Source organism: Mesoplodon bidens, assembly GCF_964165515.1.
Source record: "Mesoplodon bidens genome assembly, chromosome: 17".
Classification (NCBI taxonomy): Eukaryota; Metazoa; Chordata; class Mammalia; order Artiodactyla; family Ziphiidae; genus Mesoplodon; species Mesoplodon bidens.
In genome coordinates, this window is record NC_138174.1 from 46,085,047 (window position 1) to 46,107,557 (window position 22,511).

At 36.3% G+C, this 22,511-nt stretch overlaps 1 protein-coding gene across 3 annotated transcripts in view; it reads left to right on the forward strand.

The window, feature by feature from the left end:
* PIBF1 (progesterone immunomodulatory binding factor 1) overlaps nucleotides 1–22,511 on the forward strand; it is a 198,721-nt gene that overhangs the window by 38,222 nt on the left and 137,988 nt on the right. For all 3 annotated transcript variants that reach the window (XM_081214626.1, XM_081214627.1, XM_081214628.1), the window contains exons 7-9: nucleotides 4,931–5,039; nucleotides 5,311–5,492; nucleotides 6,604–6,729. In XM_081214626.1, coding sequence (XP_081070752.1) covers nucleotides 4,931–5,039; nucleotides 5,311–5,492; nucleotides 6,604–6,729 — 417 coding nt within the window. The remainder of the gene's footprint in view (nucleotides 1–4,930; nucleotides 5,040–5,310; nucleotides 5,493–6,603; nucleotides 6,730–22,511) is intronic.

Below are 22,511 nucleotides of genomic sequence, written 5' to 3' on the forward strand. Positions count from 1 at the left end.
GTTAATTCTACTTTGTATCTTATTTTTTTCTGTCTCCATGGTTTTCTCTTTTCTAGAATGTCATATAGTTGGAATCATACCATATGGAACCTTTTCAGATTGGCTTCTTTGACTTAGAAATATACATTTAAGGTTCCTCCCTATCTTTTCATGGCTTGATAGCTCATTTGAATAATGAATAATATTCTTTTGAATAATATTCATTGGATAATAATGTGCTATTGAATAATGAATAATATTCCATTGTCAAGATGTACCACAATTTATCCATTCACCTATTGAAGGACATCTTGGTTGCTTCCAAGTTTTGGCAACTAGGAATAAGGCTGCTATAAATATTCATGTGCCAGTTTTTTGTATGGACATAAATTTTCATCTCCTCTGGGTAAATACCAAGGAGCATGAGCATACTTGTATTGTAAGAATATGTTTAGTTTTGTAAGAAACCACCAAACTGTCTGTCCCAAAGTGTCTGTACCATTTTGCATTTCCACCAGCAATGAATGAGAGTTCCCGTTGCTCCACTCCCTTGCCAGTATTTGTTATCAGTGTTCTGGATTTTGGCCATTCTAATAGGTGTGTAGTCATATCTCGTTTGTTTTAATTTGCATTTCCCTGATGACATGATACAGAACATCTTTTCATGTACTTATTTTCCATCTGTATATCTTCTTTGGTGAGGTGTCTGTTAAAGTCTTTGGTTCATTTTTTAATTGGGTTGTTTGTTTTCTTACTGTTGAGTTTTAAGGGTTTTTTTATATATTTTGGATAATAGTCCTTTATCAGATATGTCTTTGGCAAATATTTTCTTCCAGTCTGTGGCTTGTCTTCTTATTCTCTTGACATATACCTTATGTCTTCTTATTCTCTTGACATATACCTTATTCTTCATTGCGCAGAAGCATGCAGTTTTGGCAGTTTGTTGGATTTAGATTGTATTTTTATGTCAGTTGTTTTTATTTTATTTAGAAGCTGCTTTTGTCTTTTAAAATGTGATGCCTTAGAAGATAGGAACCCAGTGAAATCCTATGTGTGTAAATATTTTTGAAATCTTACTTGATTATTTTTACTTTATGGCATCAATTTAAATACTTTGCAGTTTTATCTAAAGTTTTTTCAGCTATTCCTTTTTGACAAAAGGCACACATACTTTCAAAAAATAATACTTTCTGAGGATATGTTTCCTATTGTGCTGCTGCTAAGTAGCTATGGCAAATAATTTTCTTTTTGCTGGAATGTACTAATGAACCACCACTTAGCTGTATGTCCCTAGGAAATCTTAACATTCTAAGCCAAAGTTTTGTCATCTCTCAGATGGTGCTAATACAATAACTGCACTATATAAATTAAGAAGATCAAATACAGTAATACTTATGAAAGTATATATATGTATGCGTATATATAGAGAGATTATCCTAATTGTTCACTGCTACCTCTACCTGCACCTAAAATAATTATTGAACTAAAGTAGTCACTCAGTGAGTGTTTGTTAATTGAATGAATGCTTTATAAATTGTAAAACGCCATAAGTAAATTTGCAAGGATTTGGGGGATATAACATTGGTGCTCCTACTCCCAGCATGACTGACATGCATTATGTATTATTATGTATGCACTGTTATGTCAAAATATAGTGATTGTCGGAGCTTGAAATCCATGACAGCTATACTATTGGGCTTTCAAAGAAAGCTAGATTTCAAAAGAATCATTTCAAAATGAAGTAGGTTGTGATGGTAAGATGATACTTTGAGCTGGTGTTTTGATGTCCTCTCTGCCACTATAAATCTATAGCAATAATAAGTGAAATATGAAAGGAGAAAACTAAAAGGCATAGTTATCAGAATAATAGAGGGTGGCCATTAATGAAGGGTAAACAAACCAAGATGAGTCATGAGTTGATAATTCTTGCAGGTGAGTGATGAAAGTGGGGGTGGGGACGTGTCTCACTTTAGCATCTCTCTTTATGTATGTTTTATTTTCTAGAATGAAAACCTAGGAAATAAAAACATAATAAGCATCATTATGTGCTAAAAATGGAACAGAAAAACAACCATGCAAGAGTGGCTCAAACTGAATCCTTTGGTTCACTCAATAGAAAGAATGAATTTTTAAAAAATGGTCTGGTCACAAACATATAAGATAAAGTGGGGGAAAAATCACTTTTATGTCCTTGATAAATTCTCACAAAGGTGCAAAGGAAAACAGATATATGGATGTTAGCTGCATCATTATTAGAAAGAATTTAAATGCTTTTCAACAGCAGCATGGAAAATAGATTGTGCTTTATTTTTATAATGTAATTCTACGTGACAATTAAAATCATTAAATTAGATCTGAATGTGTATATGGATAAGTCAAACACATAATATTAAATTTTAAAAAGCAAAATGCATGTGCCCATCTTTCTTTCTTTCTTCCCCCCCCCACCAAAGCAGGCAGTTCCTTAACTTTCTGGCATAACAGAAAGTTCTCAGGTTTATTTTGTAATTTCGTTGCCTCAGCCCTTTCTTTAAGGAGTCTGGTTCCTTTTAGTGGAGAATGCTATTCAGAAATTAAGATTTGGGTCCTGGTCATTGCTACATTGAACGTTATTTCTCGGCCCTTTCAGTAGGCAGAGGCGCAATGAAGAGGCAAGTGAGAGGATGGCTTAACATACTATGGATAAGATCATACTGGTAGTTAGTTCTAATTCCAATTCAGCACCACAATAGCTAGTTTGAAGGGGCTCCAACTGACCAAATAGGTACAACTTGAATATCAAGATGAATATTAACGATAATGAGTTACAATCCATTGAACAGAATAAGAGTCCTTGAGTGTTGTGCTAGTAAATAAAGAGGATCTTCACAGTAGAATGCCAACCAATAAATACATATGCTTATTGGAATTACTATTTTGTAACCTCATAATACTGTTTGATTTAGAGTCATCATTGGAAGCTTAAGCCACTGGGTAAAAGTATATTAGAGAACAGAATGTTAAAATATATCCCATAGCAAATTTGGGTGAATATCTCTTCCTTTCAGATGTCACTGAAAGTGTATAGAATCAATTATCCAGTTATTTTTATAGGACTCAGTAAACTGTGAAATGTTGTAAAAGAAAAAAATTCCCACAGATTACTTACTAATTGCAAAGGGCAAAAAGTTACCTTTATAGTTGAGAACTTTAGCAGATACCACCTTAAGCAAATGATCAAAGTTATTGTCACTAGTCATGAGATTAAGTGACATCATCTCAATACATCTTTATTTGATGTATTGAGGACACATTATCACTTCTGTAATATTCCTGCCCAAAGTGCTTAATCTAAATCTAGTCATAGAAAAACATCAGACAAATGACAGTTGAGCAACATTCTATAAAGTTGGCCTGTGTGCTACAAAAGGTCAATGTCGTGAAAGACAAAGGAAGGGAGAATCTTAACCACTGGATGCCAGGGAAGTCCCAATGATTATATTCTGATTACATAAGAGAATATCTTTAACCTTTGGAAATTCACACCAAATTATTTAGGGATAAAGGGACCTAATGTCTGCGTATGACAAATAGTTGGGGGGGAAAAATGCACATGTAGAATTGTGTGTGTGTGTGTAGACGTGTATACCTGTATATGCATGTGTATTTTTATGTATATAAATTCATGTATATATATTTATTCACATATATGAACAACAGAGGGGGAGAGAATAAATATGGCAAAGTAATATTTAGTAAATATTACAAAGTAAATATGACAAAATATTAACAATTGGTGAGTAAAAGTATGTAAAAAAACATATGATATGGAAATTTATTATTGTATCTAGGGGATGATATTGGAACAGTGAGAAAATATAGGGAACTTCAGCTTTACTCATAGTGTTCTATCTTTTTAAAAAACAGAACAAAACTTTAATGCAAATATAGACAAATGTAACTGTCGTCAGCTGTGGATAGCAAGTTCATTAGTATTTTGCTGTATCATGCTTTATAATCTATTTTTTTACATTAAAAAATCATAGCAAAAGTCCATTGTGAGAATAAAAACATTTGTATGTAAAGGCATAAAATACTTAAAGTAATATTACCAAAATATTAATATTGATAGTCATCTTTAATTAGTGGGTTTATGGGTGATTGTTATTTTTCAACTTGTGCTTTGCTCAAGTATAATTATAATACTTTGTTAAGCAGAAGAAATCTTAGAAGTCATCTTTCTAAATGAGTTATTGAAAATCTAATGAAAAGAAAAACAATTCTTAATAGCTTTCTCCATGGCAACACCAGGGGAGTAAATGAAATCAAGTGCAAAGGAAGTGATTCCCACTGCAGAGAACAAGTTAAGAATTAGCAAATCTATTTCTCTGCTCATTTTTTAAGATACCTGTTTGTAGGGTTGGTCCAATTCTTGGTTTTGCTGTTTTGGGGAAAGAGCTGGTCTGAAAATGGAAATTAGAATCTCTGGGTAATCATAAACAATTTGTGAATGAAATAATCACAAGAATTCCTGCCTGTGTATCATCTATGCAATCTGAGTGATGATTTAAGGCCTTTTTTAGCCTAACAACTGAAAGCCTAGAGCCATATTTTAAATTCTTTAAAAGTTTTGGCTTCAGGATTAGATTGAAGATGATTAATGAAAAGATACCAGAGTGTACCTTAGAAAGTTTTAGTATTTACTTTGCTGATTAGTGTAGCTTACATATTTATTTTTTGAAGATAATAAATTCATGTTTATGTATCTGAACAAGGTCTTGAACAGAGTCCTTTCTAAATTTGAAAAGCAGATACTTTATCGTTCATAGAATGACACTGAAGTATCTCTGTTCAGTTTCCTGAAACATAATCGAGGCTTTTAAAATGTTCATTATAAAAAGAGACGTAGAATTTACATATGTGTTTGAGTTTTATTTTAGTAAAAATAAATAAATGTATTTGAATTTTACAGTGAACGTGATGTACTTGAACAGGAAGTAACTGACTTAAGGAGAAAACATGAAACACTTGAAGCCTCTCACATAATTCAAGCTAAAGAAAGAAGTGAATTATCAAAAGAGGTAAGCTTATAGAGTCACTTGTATTTTATTTTACCATGATTGTGGACACAGCTCAGGGCAGAATTGTGAGGGGGACATTTTTCTTCCTTTCTGATGTAATTTCTAGAAAGAAGGGATTTTTTAGTAGCTCTGTTTATATGAAAATTTTCATGGTAAGAATTAGCCCTCTTTATATGTTGAACAAAAGCACAAATGAAAGAAAATAACTCAGTAAGCCTTGAAAAGTAAGATGACATTGCTCTGGACTCTGTCTGTCTCTCTGTGTGTGTAGGTAGCCACCTTACAGCATACTGTTACTTTACTGCAAAAGGATAAAGACTATCTTAACCGCCAAAATATGGAGCTTAGCGTTCGCTGTGCCCATGAAGAGGATCGTCTTGAAAGACTTCAAACTCAACTTGAAGAAACCAAAAAGGCTAGAGAAGAGATGTATGAAAAGTATGTAACATCAAGGTAAGATTTACATTATTTTCCATATCAATAGATATAAATTAACACCAGCTTCTTTGAGGGAACTCTTGGCTTTGGGGAAAAATAGTGATTTTTTTGTAAGGTCTATAGGATGATAGATATTACGATAATCATTCATTTTGTTTCCTCATAAGTTACTCATACTCTAATTGATTTTTTTCTTAAGATATTTTGTTTTTTCCAACAAGCAAGAGCCTATTTCTTTTAGCTAGTGATATATACACTATGACTATTTTTATTTTTATTTTTTTATGATATAACCTTTTTAATTCCTAGTGAATAAGATCTCTACATAAATGTTTTATGGAAGTATATAAATATCTTTATAGAAGTATATTTTTGAAGAAAATGTAATTGTGTGGAGCCTGACTAAGCTGACCTTTTCTTGACTGTGTGAAACATAAAAGAATAAGGAGACAGCATTGAGTACTGGTTTAAGATACCGGCTCTGGAATCAGACTCCTGCATTTCAATCCTGTCTTCTCTCTTCAAGTAGATGAATAAGCTATTCCTTTATACTAATAGCCTTTATAATCCTTGAATTACTTATTCTTAATAACTTTTTTCCCAGCTTGTGGTATTTTTCATCAGTTTGTGCTTCTGCTAATACCCTGTGTAACGCTTTGTGACTTTGCTAAGAGGTCACAGTGGCTATGGTTGTTGTGCTTAGAAGGAAAGGTTTTGTAAAGAGTACATTCGGGTCATTTTTTTAAAGCTTAATTGTCTTCCAGTATGCACCACATCAGATCATTGTTTCTAAATGAAGGACCTTCCATAATGCATTAGTTTTCAAGTCTTTTGCCATATGCATTAAATTAGTAAAATATTTTTGAAGATGAATAATTATTCAACATGAACGAACATTTTATATAGTAATTAAGCCTTTAGGGTAATATGTTTAAAAGAAAATCTCAGATGGAACTAGTTTGGAATGGTATTTTTAAGAATTTTAAAGCTTTATATCTAAACTGTGTTTTTCAAGTAATATTGTATGTAGAGCATATTTGACATAAGATTAAAATATTACGTGAAGGACAAAGACCTATTTCTTTTACAAACACAAAAAAAGGATATTCCTTTTGACTCTTTGCAGAGACCATTATAAAACAGAATATGAAAATAAACTACGTGATGAACTGGAACAAATCAGATTGAAAACTAATCAAGAAATTGATCAGCTTCGAAGTGCTTCCAGGGAAATGTATGAACGGGAAAACAGGTAAAAAAAAACAAGAATTTTATTGCTCTTTGTTTGAAGCTTATAGTTTTGTTTTGTTTTTAAAGTATTTGTTTATTTATTTATTTATGGCTGTGTTGGGTCTTCGTTTCTGTGCAATGGCTTTCTCTAGTTGTGGCAAGCGGAGGCCACTCTTCATCGCGGTGCGCAGGCCTCTCGCTATCACGGCCTCTCTTGTTGCGGAGCACAGGCTCCAGATGCGCACGCTCAGTAATTGTGGCTCATGGGCCAAGCTGCTCCGCGGCACGTGGGATCTTCCCAGACCAGGGCTCGAACCCGTGTCCCCTGCATTGGCAGGCAGATTCTCAATCACTGTGCCACCAGGGAAGCCCGAAGCTTATAGTTTTATCAAAGTTAAACTTGAGTTCATGACATAATGTCTTTTTTAATACATTAAAGAAAATTTGTCATAAATCTAAATCTAAGTATAATGGAATATTAAAGTTCTAAGGTCTTTGATAATTAGCTTAGAACAGGGTTTATCAGATGTTAGGCCTGTTTATTCTGGTATTCCTATTATCTTTTTATTACCCTGTTAGCTTTTCCTTTGGCCTTTACCTTAGTTCAGATTAAGGACAGAAATGAAAAGGAAATTAGAGAGTACTAAGAAATACCAGTAGTTCTTCCTGTAATATGCCAGTGATTTCTTCAGGAAGTTTTTAGAAGCTGGAATAATAATATGAAGTATTGCTTATGCCTCATATAGCTGCTGGTCCTAAAGACATGTTAGATAATCTTTAAGAAGGATCAGTTTTATTCATGCAGTTACTTTTAGAACAGCATATATTAGGTTTTTTTTAGTGATTGGCAGCATTAAGGGAAAAATAAATGCTTCTTATTTCAATAGCAGTTATTTTTATATACCATCATTATGGTTCATATGGCTTTTCAAAGTTGATGTTTTAGAGGGAAACTTTTTTGAAATGGACTTGTCATACTAGTTTATCAGCACTGATTTGAGTGTATGCTATTATCTTTGCCAACAAGCAAGACTTTAAATCAGACTAAGGTTGATATTAGAGAAGGTTACATTTGAGCTCTAAGAACAATAAATTTACTTATTTAGCCAATATTTATTAAGGTCCACCATGTTCTAGATACATGTCAGATGCCATAGATACGCTGGTGACCTCTGCCTTTGCAAAGCTGGTAGTCTAATGGAGAAATAGAGAAACAATGATCAAAAGTATGATGATAATGGAGCAAATGGCAAGATACACAGGGTGAGACCACATAGACTCAAGGTGTATCGAACTCAGCCCTGGGAGGAATCAGGGAAGACTACGTGGAGGGAGAAGTATGCATGCAACAACTGCATGATGACTAAGAGCAAGACTGTCAGTTATGGGAGGGAAGGGAATTAGGGGAATTAATGCACACCCTGGAGACAAGACAAAATGAAGTGTTTTGAACAAATAGAATAATTCAGAATGGTTAGACCATAGACCAAGAGGCAGCAAGTTGTAAGGGATGAAACAGAAGAGGGAAACGGGTCCAAATCATGCATTTGAGCCATTGTCTAAGACAATGAACAATTGAAAGACTTGGGGAATATGTGTGATATGATCTAATTTTATATAAAAAGACCATTCTGTGATATGGAGGATAGACTGGAAAAGTATAAGGCTATAGACAAAGAGGCCACTTATAGAGGTTGTTTCCCTTATCAAGACGGGTAGTGAAGATGGAACTGGATTAGTAGCAGTAGACACAGGGAGAAGTGGGCCAGATTGAAAGAGTGCTCAGGAACTGGAACTAACCTAACTAAATAGTCAGGAGGATTCATTGGCTAGATTGCATTGGGGAGTGAGAAGTTACGGATGTCACCAGGTTCTTGATTGGGCAGCTGCGGGGATAGTGATGCAGTTTTTAAAGCATTAGAAAAAGACACGGCTTTAATTGGGAAACATGACAAATTTAGTTTAGTTTCATTAAGTCTGTGTGACATATGCAAATAAAAAAGTTGATTATATAAGGTCTGAATCTCAGGAGAAAGATCTAGATGTGAGCTAGACCCGTGGCACAGGTGACACTACTATTTTGTTTTACAAATAAGTACTTATAGTCCTGTGGCTCAATTCTGTTATGGATTTTATAATAAAGACTTTTATTGACCAACTTAATAACCTTAAAATTTATGGGATTGTTTCTATGGTAACGTGTGATTACTTCCAAACAATTCACATAGCCACATAAACCTTGGTATGTAATCATTTTGAGAATGCACTGATTTTTTAGTTTTTGTTGTTGCCGTTGTTGTTTTATTTTTTAAAGACTCCTTTAAAATGCATCCCCTGGTAACATAAATTGATGTAAACTAGCCCCTATTCTCTAAGATGATTGGTAGAGGTAGGTTGAGAAACAGACGACAGAACCATTTCTGGAAGCAGGGAAGCTGAAGACAGGTTTCCTTTTCCCCTGTGTTGTTCTGACTCCATAGCCACGTCAAAGTGGATACCACCTAGTCAGGGAATTCCTGGGACTGGGGCTACTGCCCTAGAAACCCCAGTCAGCCGCCGGATCCAGAATGACACCATGGATATTGAAGCTAGGGTGGATGGTTGCCACCAGGTGGTGCCAAACTGCAGCCCAGGCCCAAAGACATTTGAATTGCACAGGACTTCTAGCCAGCTGTATGTAGTATAGGCTCCCCTTTATCATTATATTAACCTCACAATAATCCAACCCTGTGTTTTATGTGGCTGCATCTTTTTTAATCCCAGTTTCTTCATTCTGGCAGGATTTAACTATAGTTAGAGCTTACGTTCCACTGGTCTTTCACAAGGTAAAAATAAATTGCAACTTATTTCTTTTTAAATCTTACAACTTAAAATAATTAAGGGGCTTCCCTGGTGGCGCAGTGGTTGAGAGTCCGCCTGCCGATGCAGGGGACACGGGTTCGTGCCCCTATCCCGGAAGATCCCACATGCCGCGGAGCGGCTGGGCCCGCGAGCCATGGCCGCGGAGCCTGTGTGTCCGGAGCCTGTGCTCCGCAACGGGAGAGGCCACAGCAGTGAGAGGCCCGCGTACAGCAAAAAAAATAAAAAATAAAAAATAATAATTAAGGAATGGATTTTAGTATTCCTTGTTATGAAACATGAGATTCAGAAAACACAAGTGTACACATTTAGATATTTTTGTGTCTGAGCAAATTAATCATGTGCTTTGGACTTATACGTTTAATTGTGTCAATTTTATTTTATCAAAGTATGCTGTTACAATATGAATTAAAATGGATAAAGTGGGCTTCCCTGGTGGCGCAGTGGTTGAGAGTCCGCCTGCCGATGCAGGGGACACGAGTTCGCGCCCCAGTCCGGGAAGATCCCACATGCCGCGGAGCGGCTGGGTCCGTGAGCCGTGGCCGCTGAGCCTGTGCGTCCAGAGCCTGTGCTCCGCAACGGGAGAGGCCACAACAGTGAGAGGCCCGCATACCAAAAAAAAAAAAAGGATAAAGTACTTACACTGGCATATTGGTACTTAGTCTCCTTGCCTCTTGGCCAGTAAACATTTTTAGGAGAAAGTTAAATAATAAGATTAGAGAAATATGTTTTGCCTTTGGTTTGCTTTCTATACATTGGGGGGTATTAAGAGAGTACCTTTTTAAAGACTTAAATATAAGGCATGACACCATAAAACTCCTAGAAGAGAACATAGGCATAACATTCTCTGACATAAATCATAGCAATGTTTTCTTAGGTCAGTCTCCCAAGTCAGTAGACATAAAAGCAAAACTAAACAAATGGGACCTAATCAAACTTACAAGCTTTTGCACAACAAAGGAAACCATAAACAAAATGAAAAAACAATGTATGGAATGGGAGAAAATATTTGCATGCGATACAAGGCTTCATTTCCAAAATATACACACAGCGCATACAACTCAATAACAGGAAAGCAAACAACCCAATCAAAAAATTGGCAGAAGACCTAAATAGACATTTCTCCAAAGAAGACATACAGATGGCTAATAGACACATGAAAAGATGCTCAATGTAGCTAATTATTACAGAAATGCAAATCAAAACTTTAATGAGGTATCACCTCACACCGGTCAGGATGGCCATCATTAAAAAGTCTACGTATAACAAGTGACAGAGAGGGTGTGGAGAAAAAGGAACCCTCCTACACTATTGGTGGGAATGTAAATTGGTGTAGCTACTATGGAAAACAGAATGGAGGTTCCTTAAAAAACTAAAAACGGAGTTGCCATATGATCCAGCAATCCCACTCCTGGGCATATATCTGGAGAAAACTCTAATTCAAAAGATATATGCACCCAAATGTTCATAGCAACTCTATTTACAATAGCCAAGACATGGAAGCAATCTAAATGCCCATAGACAGATAAATGGATAAAGAAGATGTGGTATATGTATACAATGAAATACTACTCAGCCATAAAAAAGAATGAAATAATGCCATTTCAGCATGGATGACCTAGAGATTATCACACTAAGTGAAGTAAGCCAGAAAGAAAAAGACAGATAATATATGATGTCACTTATATGTAGACTCTAAAATATGATACAAATGAACTTATTTACAAAACAGAAGTAGACTCACAAACATAGAAAACAAACTTATGGTTACCAAAGGGGAAAGAGGGTGGGGGAGGGATAAATTGGGACTTTGGGATTAGCAGATACAAACTACTCTTACATAAAATAGATAAACAACAAGGTCCTACTGTATATCACAGGGAACTATATTCAATATCCTGTAATAAACCATAGTGGAAAGGAAAATAAAAGATAATGTACTCAAGGGTTGAGATTTAATAAAGTAATTTTACTGCTTTAAGAAAAGAGAGAGAGAGAGTGCCTTTTATTTTCTCCTCTTAGATGTGGAAAAGAAAGATGGAACTCATGCCATGCAATCTTGATATCTGCCCCTGCAGTCAGTCATACCAGTAGTTTATGAAGTTAAGGGGTTGAGAGGGAAGAGGAAGAGAAGAGATAAAGACCTAAGAAAAGGCAGAGATAAGCAAAGAAAGAACTTGGGTATTTGGGTACATCCAAAATACTATAGTTGGGATTATAATGTGTATGTATGCTTTGGCTCAGTCTATGAGTTAGGTTTCTTGTCTTTTTCTGTACTTTATAGTTGCTTTAAAGTGATATTTTGGAGCTGTGGGAAATAATGAGTGAAACTCACTATGGTGGTGAGATTTATTGTATAAAAATCTTCTTACATAGTAGGACCATCTTGCACATTTGGAAGAAAAGCATTATTCCCTGAACAGGGAGTATATTATGAAAGAGATCTGGAATGAGACTAAACTTAAATCTTGGCTCTACCACTTACTAGCTGAGTGACTATGTCACTTAATATCGCTGAAGTTTAATTTTCTCTTTTATAAAATGAGCACATAATAGTCTTTCACAGAGTGATCTGTAAGGTCTAAATGAGATAATATATGTAAAAAGTACAGTATAAATTATAAATCTGTATGTAAATGGTAGTTATTTAGATACCTTTTACTTATGAGAAATACTTTAAAAAATTATTTTATCCATTGTGTTGACAATTTAAGTAAAATGAGCATTATATAAAAGAAAACTGGTAACATTATGGAATTGTTTATAGTCACTGAAAGGCACTATTACAAAATATATAATTATTCTTAAGTATTGATCTCCATGGCATTTAACCACTTTTGTTGAATGAGACAATATAGACAGAGAGTCTGCATGCCATTTGTTTCAGTCCAAATTTCTGAATAAGATGGCTAACTTATTTGTTCCTGATTAATACTGTGAGATAATGAAATAAGAGGAGATAAATTCAGCTGATTGTTTTCCCAGAAAGTAAAACTACCTTTACCTAAGAAAGGCTCATTATTATAAACACAGAAAGAGCTAGCCTCATAGTAATGCTGTAAAAAGGGTAAGGATGCGTTTGTTAGAGATATTCATTATACTCTTTATACTGCACAGAATATGGAAATTCAAATTGCTCTGCAGTTATTTGAAAGGGGGAAGGCAGTAGGGAAAAGGGATCAAAAATATGCTTTTAAAGGTAACAATTAGTATTGCTTTAGTGATTTTATTTTCCCACCGTATCAAGAAAAACCATCTTGACCACAATTTATCATCCTCCAAAAGTACTCTAGAAGAAACTTAATGACGTAAACTTAAAATATGCATAGAATCTCAGAGTGATAGTAAACACTTTTGAATCTTGAATCTAAGTTTATTTACAAAGGTTAGTTGAGTATACCTAATGCATTACAATAGGCGAATTGGAACTAGTGTACAGAGGTTCCATTCATGATTTAAGAAATATATGTCCTCATTAGTGCTTAAACAAACTTCTTTCATTCATATCCTACCAGATATCTGTATAATTTTTAAAGTTCTTTAATGAAAAGACTTAAGAATATTCTACTTCATCTTTTCAGTTAGACTATTCTGAAAATATATGGCTTTACAGATAACTCAGTATCTTAACTTCTCAAATAATTGTAAATAAAATTTTATTGTTAGCTGTCTTTTGTTGTCAACTATATTCTTTATGCCTACAGGTGATTACACATGCGTTCACTGCTTAATTAATAATATTTAAGAATTTCAAGGTTTCTAGGGTGTTCCGGGTATGAAGCAAGGAGAGTTCGGGTTATGCAAAAACTTAGATTTTCCTTCATTGTATCATTCATAGGGTGGTGAGGGAGGCTGGTAAAGGGTAGGGTCAGATTTTAAAATGTCCTGTTGTCAGGTTATTTGGGGAGGTTTTAGAGTAAAAGGGTGGCATAATATATTCATTTTTTGTAACCATGGTTGCAATGTGGGGTGGATTATGGTTGAAAAGGACATGGGGGGCAGAAAGATTGGTTGGGAGACCGTTGCAAAGTTTAAGTGAAGATGAGAAATGGAATAAGAGCTGAATTTAAAGATTATTTAGGTAGTAGAATTGACAAGACCTGGTTATTGACAGGAAGTGGACAAGAATAACTCCAGCTCTTCTGCTTTCCTGGTCTCAGAGAGATGGATTATTAGGCACGGCCATTAACTCAAGGTTATAGACAAGATTGAGAAAGGAAGATAACACTTAATTCCTGATGTTTTACAGATATGGCAACTCTGATCAAGCCCCAAAGTACTTCTCTAAGATCACATGGTTTATTTGTTTGTCTATTATTCATTAAGAAATTTTAAATTTTATTATTACTTATTTTATTATTATTTATGAGGTAACATTGATTTATAACATTATATAAGTTTCATGTGTACAGCATTGTATTTCTACTTCTGTACACCCTACAATATGCTCACCACCAAAATTTATTTTTCACTGTAATCATACAGTTAATCACCTTTACCCATTTTGCCTTCCCCTTCCCCTTCCGACCACCACTCTGTTCTCTGTATCTACGTGTTTGTTTGGTTTGGTTTGGTTTGTTCATTATTTTGTTTTTATTTATTTATCAGTTTTTCATATTCCACATATGAGTTAGATCTTTCGATATTAGTCTTCTTCCATCTGACATATTTCACTTAGCATAATATCCTCAAGGTCCATCCATGTTGTCACACATGGCAAGATTTCATCTTTCTTTATTGCTGAGTAGTATTCCATTGTGTGTGTGTGTGTGTGTGTGTGTGTGTGTGATATATATATGCCACACCTTCTTTATCCATTCATCTGTTGATAGGCTTAGATTGTTTCCATATCTTGGCTATTGTAAATAATGCCACAGTGAACATGGGGGTGTGGATATCTTTTCAGATTAGTGTTTTCTTGTTCTTGGACTATATACCCAAAAGTAGGGTAGCTGGATCACATGGTAGTTCTATTCTTAATTTTTTGAGGAATCTCCATACTGTGTTATAGTGGCTGCACCAATTTACATTCCCACCAGCAGTATATAAGGGTTCCCTTTTCTCTAGATCCTCTTCGACACATGTTATTTCTTGTCTTTTTGTTAGTAGCCATTCTGTCAGGTGAAGGTGATAGCTCATTGTGGTTTTGATTTGTATTTCCCTACTAATTGGTGGTTTTGAACATCTTTTCATGTGCCTGTTGGGCATCTGTTTGTCTTCTTTAAAAAATGTCTATTAATCTCTGCCCATTTTTTAATCGGGTCGCTTTTGTTGTTGAGCTGTTGGGTTCTTTATGTATTTTGGATATAAACCCCTTATTGCATATATCATTTACAAACATCTTCTCTCATTCAGTAGGGTCATTGTTGTGTTATTAATGGTTTCCTTTGCTGTGCAGAAGCTTTTTAATATGATTTAATTCATTTGTTTCTTTTTGCCTTTGTTTCCCTTGCCTGAGAAGACATATCTAGAAAAATATTGTTAAAATTGATGTCAAAGAGCATACTGCCTATGTTTTTTTCTAAGAGTTTTATGGTTTCAGGTCTTACATTCAAGTCTTTAACCCATTTTGATTAAATTTTGTGTATGGTGTGGGATAGTGGTCTAGTTTCATTTTTTTTGCATGTGGCTGTCCAGTTTTCCCAACACGATTTATTGGAGAGACTATCCTTTCTCCACTGTATGTTCTTTGCTCCTTTGTCGTAAATTAATTGTCCATATGTGTGGGTTTATTTCTAGGCTCTCTATTCTGTTCCATTGATCTATGTACCTGTTTCTCTGCCAGTACCATGCTGTTTTGATTACTGTTGCTTTGTACTATAGTTTGAAACCAGGGAGTGTGATGCCTGCAGCTTTGTTCCTTTTTCTCACAATTGCTTTGGCTATTCAGGGCATTTTGTGGTTCCATATAAATTTCAGAAAGTTTTGTTCTATTTCTGTGAAAAATATCTTGGGATTTTGATAGAGATTACGTTGAACCTGTAGATTGCTTTAGGTAATAAGGACATTTTGACAGTGTTAATTCTTTCAATCCATGAGCACGGAACATTTCTCCATTTATTTGTGTCTTTTTTCAATTTCTTTCAACAGTAAGATCACATAGTTTATAACTAGAAATTTTTCTCTACTGTGCCCCAGATATAACTCCCCTCAGTTCTCAGGTAAGGCCCTGAGGCAAGAAGGGACCTTAAGGTGATGAAGCTGCTCCAGCAGTTTTCTCTGTTTTCCCCAAGGTACTCTTACAAATATTATAATTTTCTTTATATACAATAAAAAATCTTGGGAAACATTGCCCTAATTATCATTCTCTTAGTGAATACCTTCATATTTTTAATTTAGATTTTCATATTTAAAAAATTTTGTATTGAAGTATAGTTGATTCACAATATTATATTAGTTTCAGGTGTGTAGCATAGTGATTCAGTATTTTTATGGATTATATCCATTTAAAGTTATTACAAAATCATGACTATAATTCCCTGTGCTGTACAATATGTCCTTATTGCTTACTTATTTTGCACATAGTAGTTTGTGTCTTTTAATCCCATACCCCTATCTCACCCCTCCCCTGGATTTTCATATTTAGATAACATACTAACAATAGCTACTATTTATTGAGTATACATAAATAGATGTATCACATACGTTATAGAGAGAATTAAATGGTATCCCCATTTTACAAATGTGGAAGCTGAGACACTGAGAGGCTGTGATTTGTCTATGATCATAGACTTTTTAACTGATGAAACTAGGTAGCTCTGACTCTTCAGTGTAATGCAGACTCCTGTCTTACTGGGCAAGGCTATAAAAATTGACAAAAGATTTCTTATTGAAACTCTAATTTTGGACTTCTCTGGTGGCGCAGTGGTTAGAATCCACCTGCCAATGCAGGGGACACAGGTTTGAGCCCTGGTCCGGGAAGATCCCACGTGCTGCGGAGCAACTAAGCCTGTGTGCCACAATGACTGAGCCTGTGCTCTAGAGCCTGCGAGCCACAACTACTGAGCCTGTGTGCCACAACTACAGAAGCTCGCACGCCTAGAGCCCATGCTCCACAAGAGAAGCCATTGCAATGAGAAGCCCGCGCACCACAACAAAGAGTAGCCCCCACTCACCACAACTAGAGAAAGCCCACATGCCGCAATGAAGACCCAACACAGCCAAAAATAAATGAATAAAATAAATACATTTATTTTTTTTAAAAAAAGGAAGAAAGAAACTCTAATTTTAGTGGTAATGTTTTTAGAAAAGAAACTTGGTCTTTTAAGAGAGTTTGCAAACCCTGCTTCACACTTGAGGGCTGAGTGCAGATTATTAGAACTTTATAAAAGCAGTAAAAGCATTTGTAATTTTGAAAATTAAGGAAGAGGCCTATATTCTTCTATAAAATGGTATAATTTTTTGACAAAGTCTGCCTCTCAGACACTACTCTGCACTTATAACTAGAGCCCATCCCCTCTTGCTGTATAAGGACACACTCCAGAAATTCTCCCCTATGTCTCCTATATTGGCAGTTTTCCCCTCTCTGCCATGTATAAACATATTATTTCTCCCCTTTTTAAAAAGCCTCTTTTATCTCCACTTCCCCCTCCAGCCACTGCCCCATTTCTTTGCTCCCCTTTGTGACCAGATTCCTGCAGAGCTTATATATTCATTCCTTACCCTCATTTTTAAAAGTCCACTACCAAACTTTGCCCCCATACCAGTCCAAAAAACTGTTCTTATCACAGCCCCCAGAGACCATGTTCCCAGAAGTCTAGTGGTCAAGTTCTCTTCTTACCTTGCTTGACCACAGCAATATTGAATATAGTTGATCACTCCCTACTCCTGGAAACACACTCTTTAGTGGCTTCCAGGATCCCACACTTGGACTGTTCCCCTTCCTCACTGGCGTCTTTACTGGTCTTTCCCGTCTCCTTGACATCTTCTGCAGCTGCCTCCGTGACATTTCCACTTGGTTATCTAATAAGCGTCTTAAATTTAACATGTCCAGATGCAAACATCTGTCCCTCCAACCTTGCTCTGCCTCTGTCTGACCCAGTGCAATTAAGGACAACTCTAGTCTTCTTCTTGCTCAGGCCAAAAACCTTGAGGTCATCTTCAACATCTTTTTCATATTCCATGTGGTGTTCATTAGCAGATCCTTTTGATTGTGTCTTCAGAATTTATTGATCTTTTATCATCAATAAATACTACCTTGGTCCAAGTTATCATTATCTCTTGATTGATCTTTTATCATCAGTAAGTACTACCTTGGTCTGAGTTATCATTATCTCTTGCTCTGGTTACTGCAAGAGCCACTTAAGTGGTCCCCCAGCTTCCTTCTGTGTTCCTGTTAAACAGTAGGTCAAATTGGATCACTCCTCTGCTCAGATAAAAAGGCCATCTGCCATCTCACTCTGTCAAAGTTTAAGTGATTAAAATGGCCTGTGATGGTACCTCATCTGTGCCCAATGTTCCCACCCTCATTTGACTACTCTGTTCGACTCACTCGCTCAATCACACTGCCTCCTGTTCCTTTAACAGTTAGGCGTGTTTCCCACCTCAAGTCCTTTGTATTTACAGTTCCCACAGCTTAGCCACCACTTCTGGATACCCTGGAGCCCCGTCTCCTCTCTTTCTCCACATCTTCGGATGTCACCTGCTCTCTCCTATCTTTCTTGACCACCCTGTTTAAAATTGTGAAGGCCCCCCACTCCTCCCACACCTACTAGCCCACACCTGTTAGCCCCTTCTCTGCTTCATTTTTCTCCAGAGCACTTAGGACCTACGGACATGCATTTGGTTTCTTTCCTACTAGAATGCAATCTCCACGTGAGTACGGATTTTCCTCTGTTCTTCAGGGTTGGATTCCCAGGTACCAATGTCTGGTCTGTTGTAAGTGCACAATACATATTTGTTGAATGGAAGAATGAATTGCTCCTACTTTTGAGAAATCAGACTATTGGTTTAGATGAAATGAAAAGCTGCACAAAATTTATAATGAGATGGATTTGATCAGAACCAAGCATGGTGGCTGACATTTGTAGTCCCTCAATTAACCATACACCAGAGTCACCTAGTTTCATTTTAATATATTACATTTTATTCCATCAGCTACTTGTTAAACCTCAACACATTAATAGATTTCAAAGTGTTTTGCATTTTGGTGCTTACCTTTCTTTTATAATTTTAAAAAATCATTTATCTACTTTTGGCTGAAGTTTTCACATCTATAAAATGAAAAAAAAACTGCTTGAGCACCAACTAAAGTAACAGGATAGGAAAATGTATCCTGTTCATTTAACAGTAATCTCAAAAAGTTTCACTCTTAAAATGCATAACTTCACCCAAGAAATTGTTACATAAAATTTCTACTTTGTTGTTTTTCTCATGTCCTATTCATTCACTTTTCAACTATGTTAATTAAAGGAAAAATTATCAGTCATTGATTATATAATAACAGATAATCCACTTGGAATTCTTTTATTTCATGCCATCTTTTTTTTTTTTTTTACATCTTTATTGGAGTATAATTGCTTTGCAATGGTGTGTTAGTTTCTGCTTTATAACAAAGTGAATCAGTTATACATGTACATATGTTCCCATATCTCTTCCCTCTTGCGTCTCCCTCCCTCCCACCCTCCCTATCCCACCCCTCTAGGTGGTCACAAAGCACCGAGCTGATCTCCCTGTGCTATGTGGCTGCTTCCCACTAGCTATCTATTTTATGTTTGGTAGTGTATATATGTCTATGCCACTCTCTCACTTTGTCACAGCTTACCCTTCCCCCTCCCCATATCCTCAAGTCCATTCTCTAGTAGGTCTGTGTCTTTATTCCCGTCTTGCCCCTAGGTTCTTCATGACCTTTTTTTTTTTCTTAGATTCCATATATATGTGTTAGCATACGGTATTTGTTTTTCTGTTTCGGACTGACTTCACTCTGTATGACAGACTAGGTCCATCCACCTCCCTACAAATAACTCAATTTCGTTTCTTTTCATGGCTGAGTAATATTCCATTGTATATATGTGCCACATCTTCTTTATCCATTCATCTGTTGATGGACACTTAGGTTGCTTCCATGTCCTGGCTATAGTAAATAGAGCTGCAATGAACATTTTGGTACATGACTCTTTTTAAATTATGGTTTTCTCAGGGTATATGCCCAGTAGTGGGATTGCTGGGTCGTATGGTAGTTCTATTTTTAGTTTTTTAAGGAACCTCCATACTGTTCTCCATGGTGGCTGTATCAATTTACATTCCCACCAACAGTGCAAGAGGGTTCCCTTTTCTCCACACCCTCTCCAGCATTTATTGTTTGTAGATTTTTTGATGATGGCCATTCTGACCGGTGTGAGATGTTATCTCATTGTAGTTTTTTTTTTTTTTTTTTAAGTTTATTTATTTATTTTTTTAATTAGTTTCTGCTTTATAACAAAGTGAATCAGTCATACATATACATCTGTTCCCACATCCCTTCCCTCATGCATCTCCCTCCCTCCCACCCTCCCCATCCCACCCCTCCAGGCGGTCACAAAGCACCGAGCTGATCTCCCTGTGCTCTGCGGCTGCTTCCCACTATCTATCTACCTTACGTTTGGTAGTGTATACACGTCCATGCCTCTCTTTCGCCTTGTCACAGCCCACCCTTCCCCCTCCCCATATCCTCAAGTCCATTCTCAAGTAGGTCTGCGTCTTCATTCCCGTTTTGCCCCTAGGTTCTTCATGACATTTTTTTTTTAAATTCCGTATATATGTGTTAGCATACGGTATTTGTCTTTCTCTTTCTGACTAACTTCACTCTGTATGACAGACTCTAGGTCTATCCACCTCATTACAAATAGCTCAGTTTCGTTTCTTTTTATGGCTGAGTAATATTCCATTGTATATATGTGCCACATCTTCTTTATCCATTCATCCGATGATGGACACTTAGGTTGTTTCCAGCTCCGGGCTATTGTGAATAGAGCTGCAATGAACATTTTGGTACATGTCTCTTTTGGAATTATGGTTTTCTCAGGGTATATGCCCAGTAGTGGGATTGCTGGGTCATATGGTAGTTCTATTTGTAGTTTTTTAAGGAACCTCCATACCGTTCTCCATAGTGGCTGTACCAATTCACATTCCCACCAGCAGTGCAAGAGTGTTCCCTTTTCTCCACACCCTCTCCAGCATTTATTGTTTCTAGATTTCTTTTTTTTTTTTTTAATTAGTTTCTGCTTTATAACAAAGTGAATCAGTCATACATATACATCTGTTCCCACATCCCTTCCCTCATGCATCTCCCTCCCTCCCACCCTCCCCATCCCACCCCTCCAGGCGGTCACAAAGCACCGAGCTGATCTCCCTGTGCTCTGCGGCTGCTTCCCACTATCTATCTACCTTACGTTTGGTAGTGTATATATGTCCATGCCTCTCTTTCGCTTTGTCACAGCTTACCCTTCCCCCTCCCCATATCCTCAAGTGCATTCTCAAGTAGGTCTGTGTCTTTATTCTCGTTTTGCCCCTAGGTTCTTCATGACATTTTTTTTTAAATTCCGTATATATGTGTTAGCATACGGTATTTGTCTTTCTCTTTCTGACTAACTTCACTCTGTATGACAGACTCTAGGTCTATCCACCTCATTACAAATAGCTCAGTTTCGTTTCTTTTTATGGCTGAGTAATATTCCATTGTATATATGTGCCACATCTTCTTTATCCATTCATCCGATGATGGACACTTAGGTTGTTTCCAGCTCCGGGCTATTGTGAATAGAGCTGCAATGAACATTTTGGTACATGTCTCTTTTTGAATTATGGTTTTCTCAGGGTATATGCCCAGTAGTGGGATTGCTGGGTCATATGGTAGTTCTATTTGTAGTTTTTTAAGGAACCTCCATACCGTTCTCCATAGTGGCTGTACCAATTCACATTCCCACCAGCAGTGCAAGAGTGTTCCCTTTTCTCCACACCCTCTCCAGCATTTATTGTTTCTAGATTCCTTGATGATGGCCATTCTGACTGGTGTGAGATGATATCTCATTGTAGTTTTGATTTGCATTTCTCTAATGATTAATGATGTTGAGCATTCTTTCATGTGTTCATTGGCAATCTGCATATCTTCTTTGGAGAAATGTCTGTTTAGGTCTTCTGCCCATTTTTCGATTGGGTTGATTGTTTTTTTGATATTGAGCTGCATGAGCTGCTTGTAAATTTTGGAGATTAATCCTTTGTCAGTTGCTTCATTTGCAAATATTTTCTCCCATTCTGAGGCTTGTCTTTTCGTCTTGTTTATGGTTTCCTTTGCGTGCAAAAGCTTTTAAGTTTCATTAGGTTCGATTTGTTTATTTTTGTTTTTATTTCCATTTCTCTAGGAGGTGGGTCAAAAAGGATCTTGCTGTGGCTTATGTCATAGAGTATTCTGCCTATGTTTTCCTCTAAGAGTTTGATAGTGTCTGGCCTTACATTTAGGTCTTTAATCCATTTTGAGGTTATTTTTGTATATGGTGTTAGGGAGTGTTCTAATTTCATACTTTTACATGTACCTGTCCAGTTTTCCCAGCACCACTTACTGAAAAGGTTGTCTTTTCTCCACTGTATATTCTTGCCTCCTTTATGAAAGATAAGGTGACCGTATGTGCATGGGTTTATCTCTGGGCTTTCTATCCTGTTCCATTGATCTATATTTCTTTTTTTGTGGCAGTACCATACTGTCTTGATTACTGAAGCTTTGTAGTATAGTCTGAAGTCAGGGAGCCTGATTCCTCCAGCTCCGTTTTCCTTTCTCAAGATTGCTTTGGCTATTCAGGGTCTTTTGCGTTTCCATACAAATTGTGAAATTTTTTGTTCTAGTTCTGTGAAAAATGCCATTGGTAGTTTGATAGGGATTGCATTGAATCTGTAGATTGCTTTGGGTAGTAGAGTCATTTTCACAATGTTGATTCTTCCAATCCAAGAACATGGTACATCTCTCCATTATTT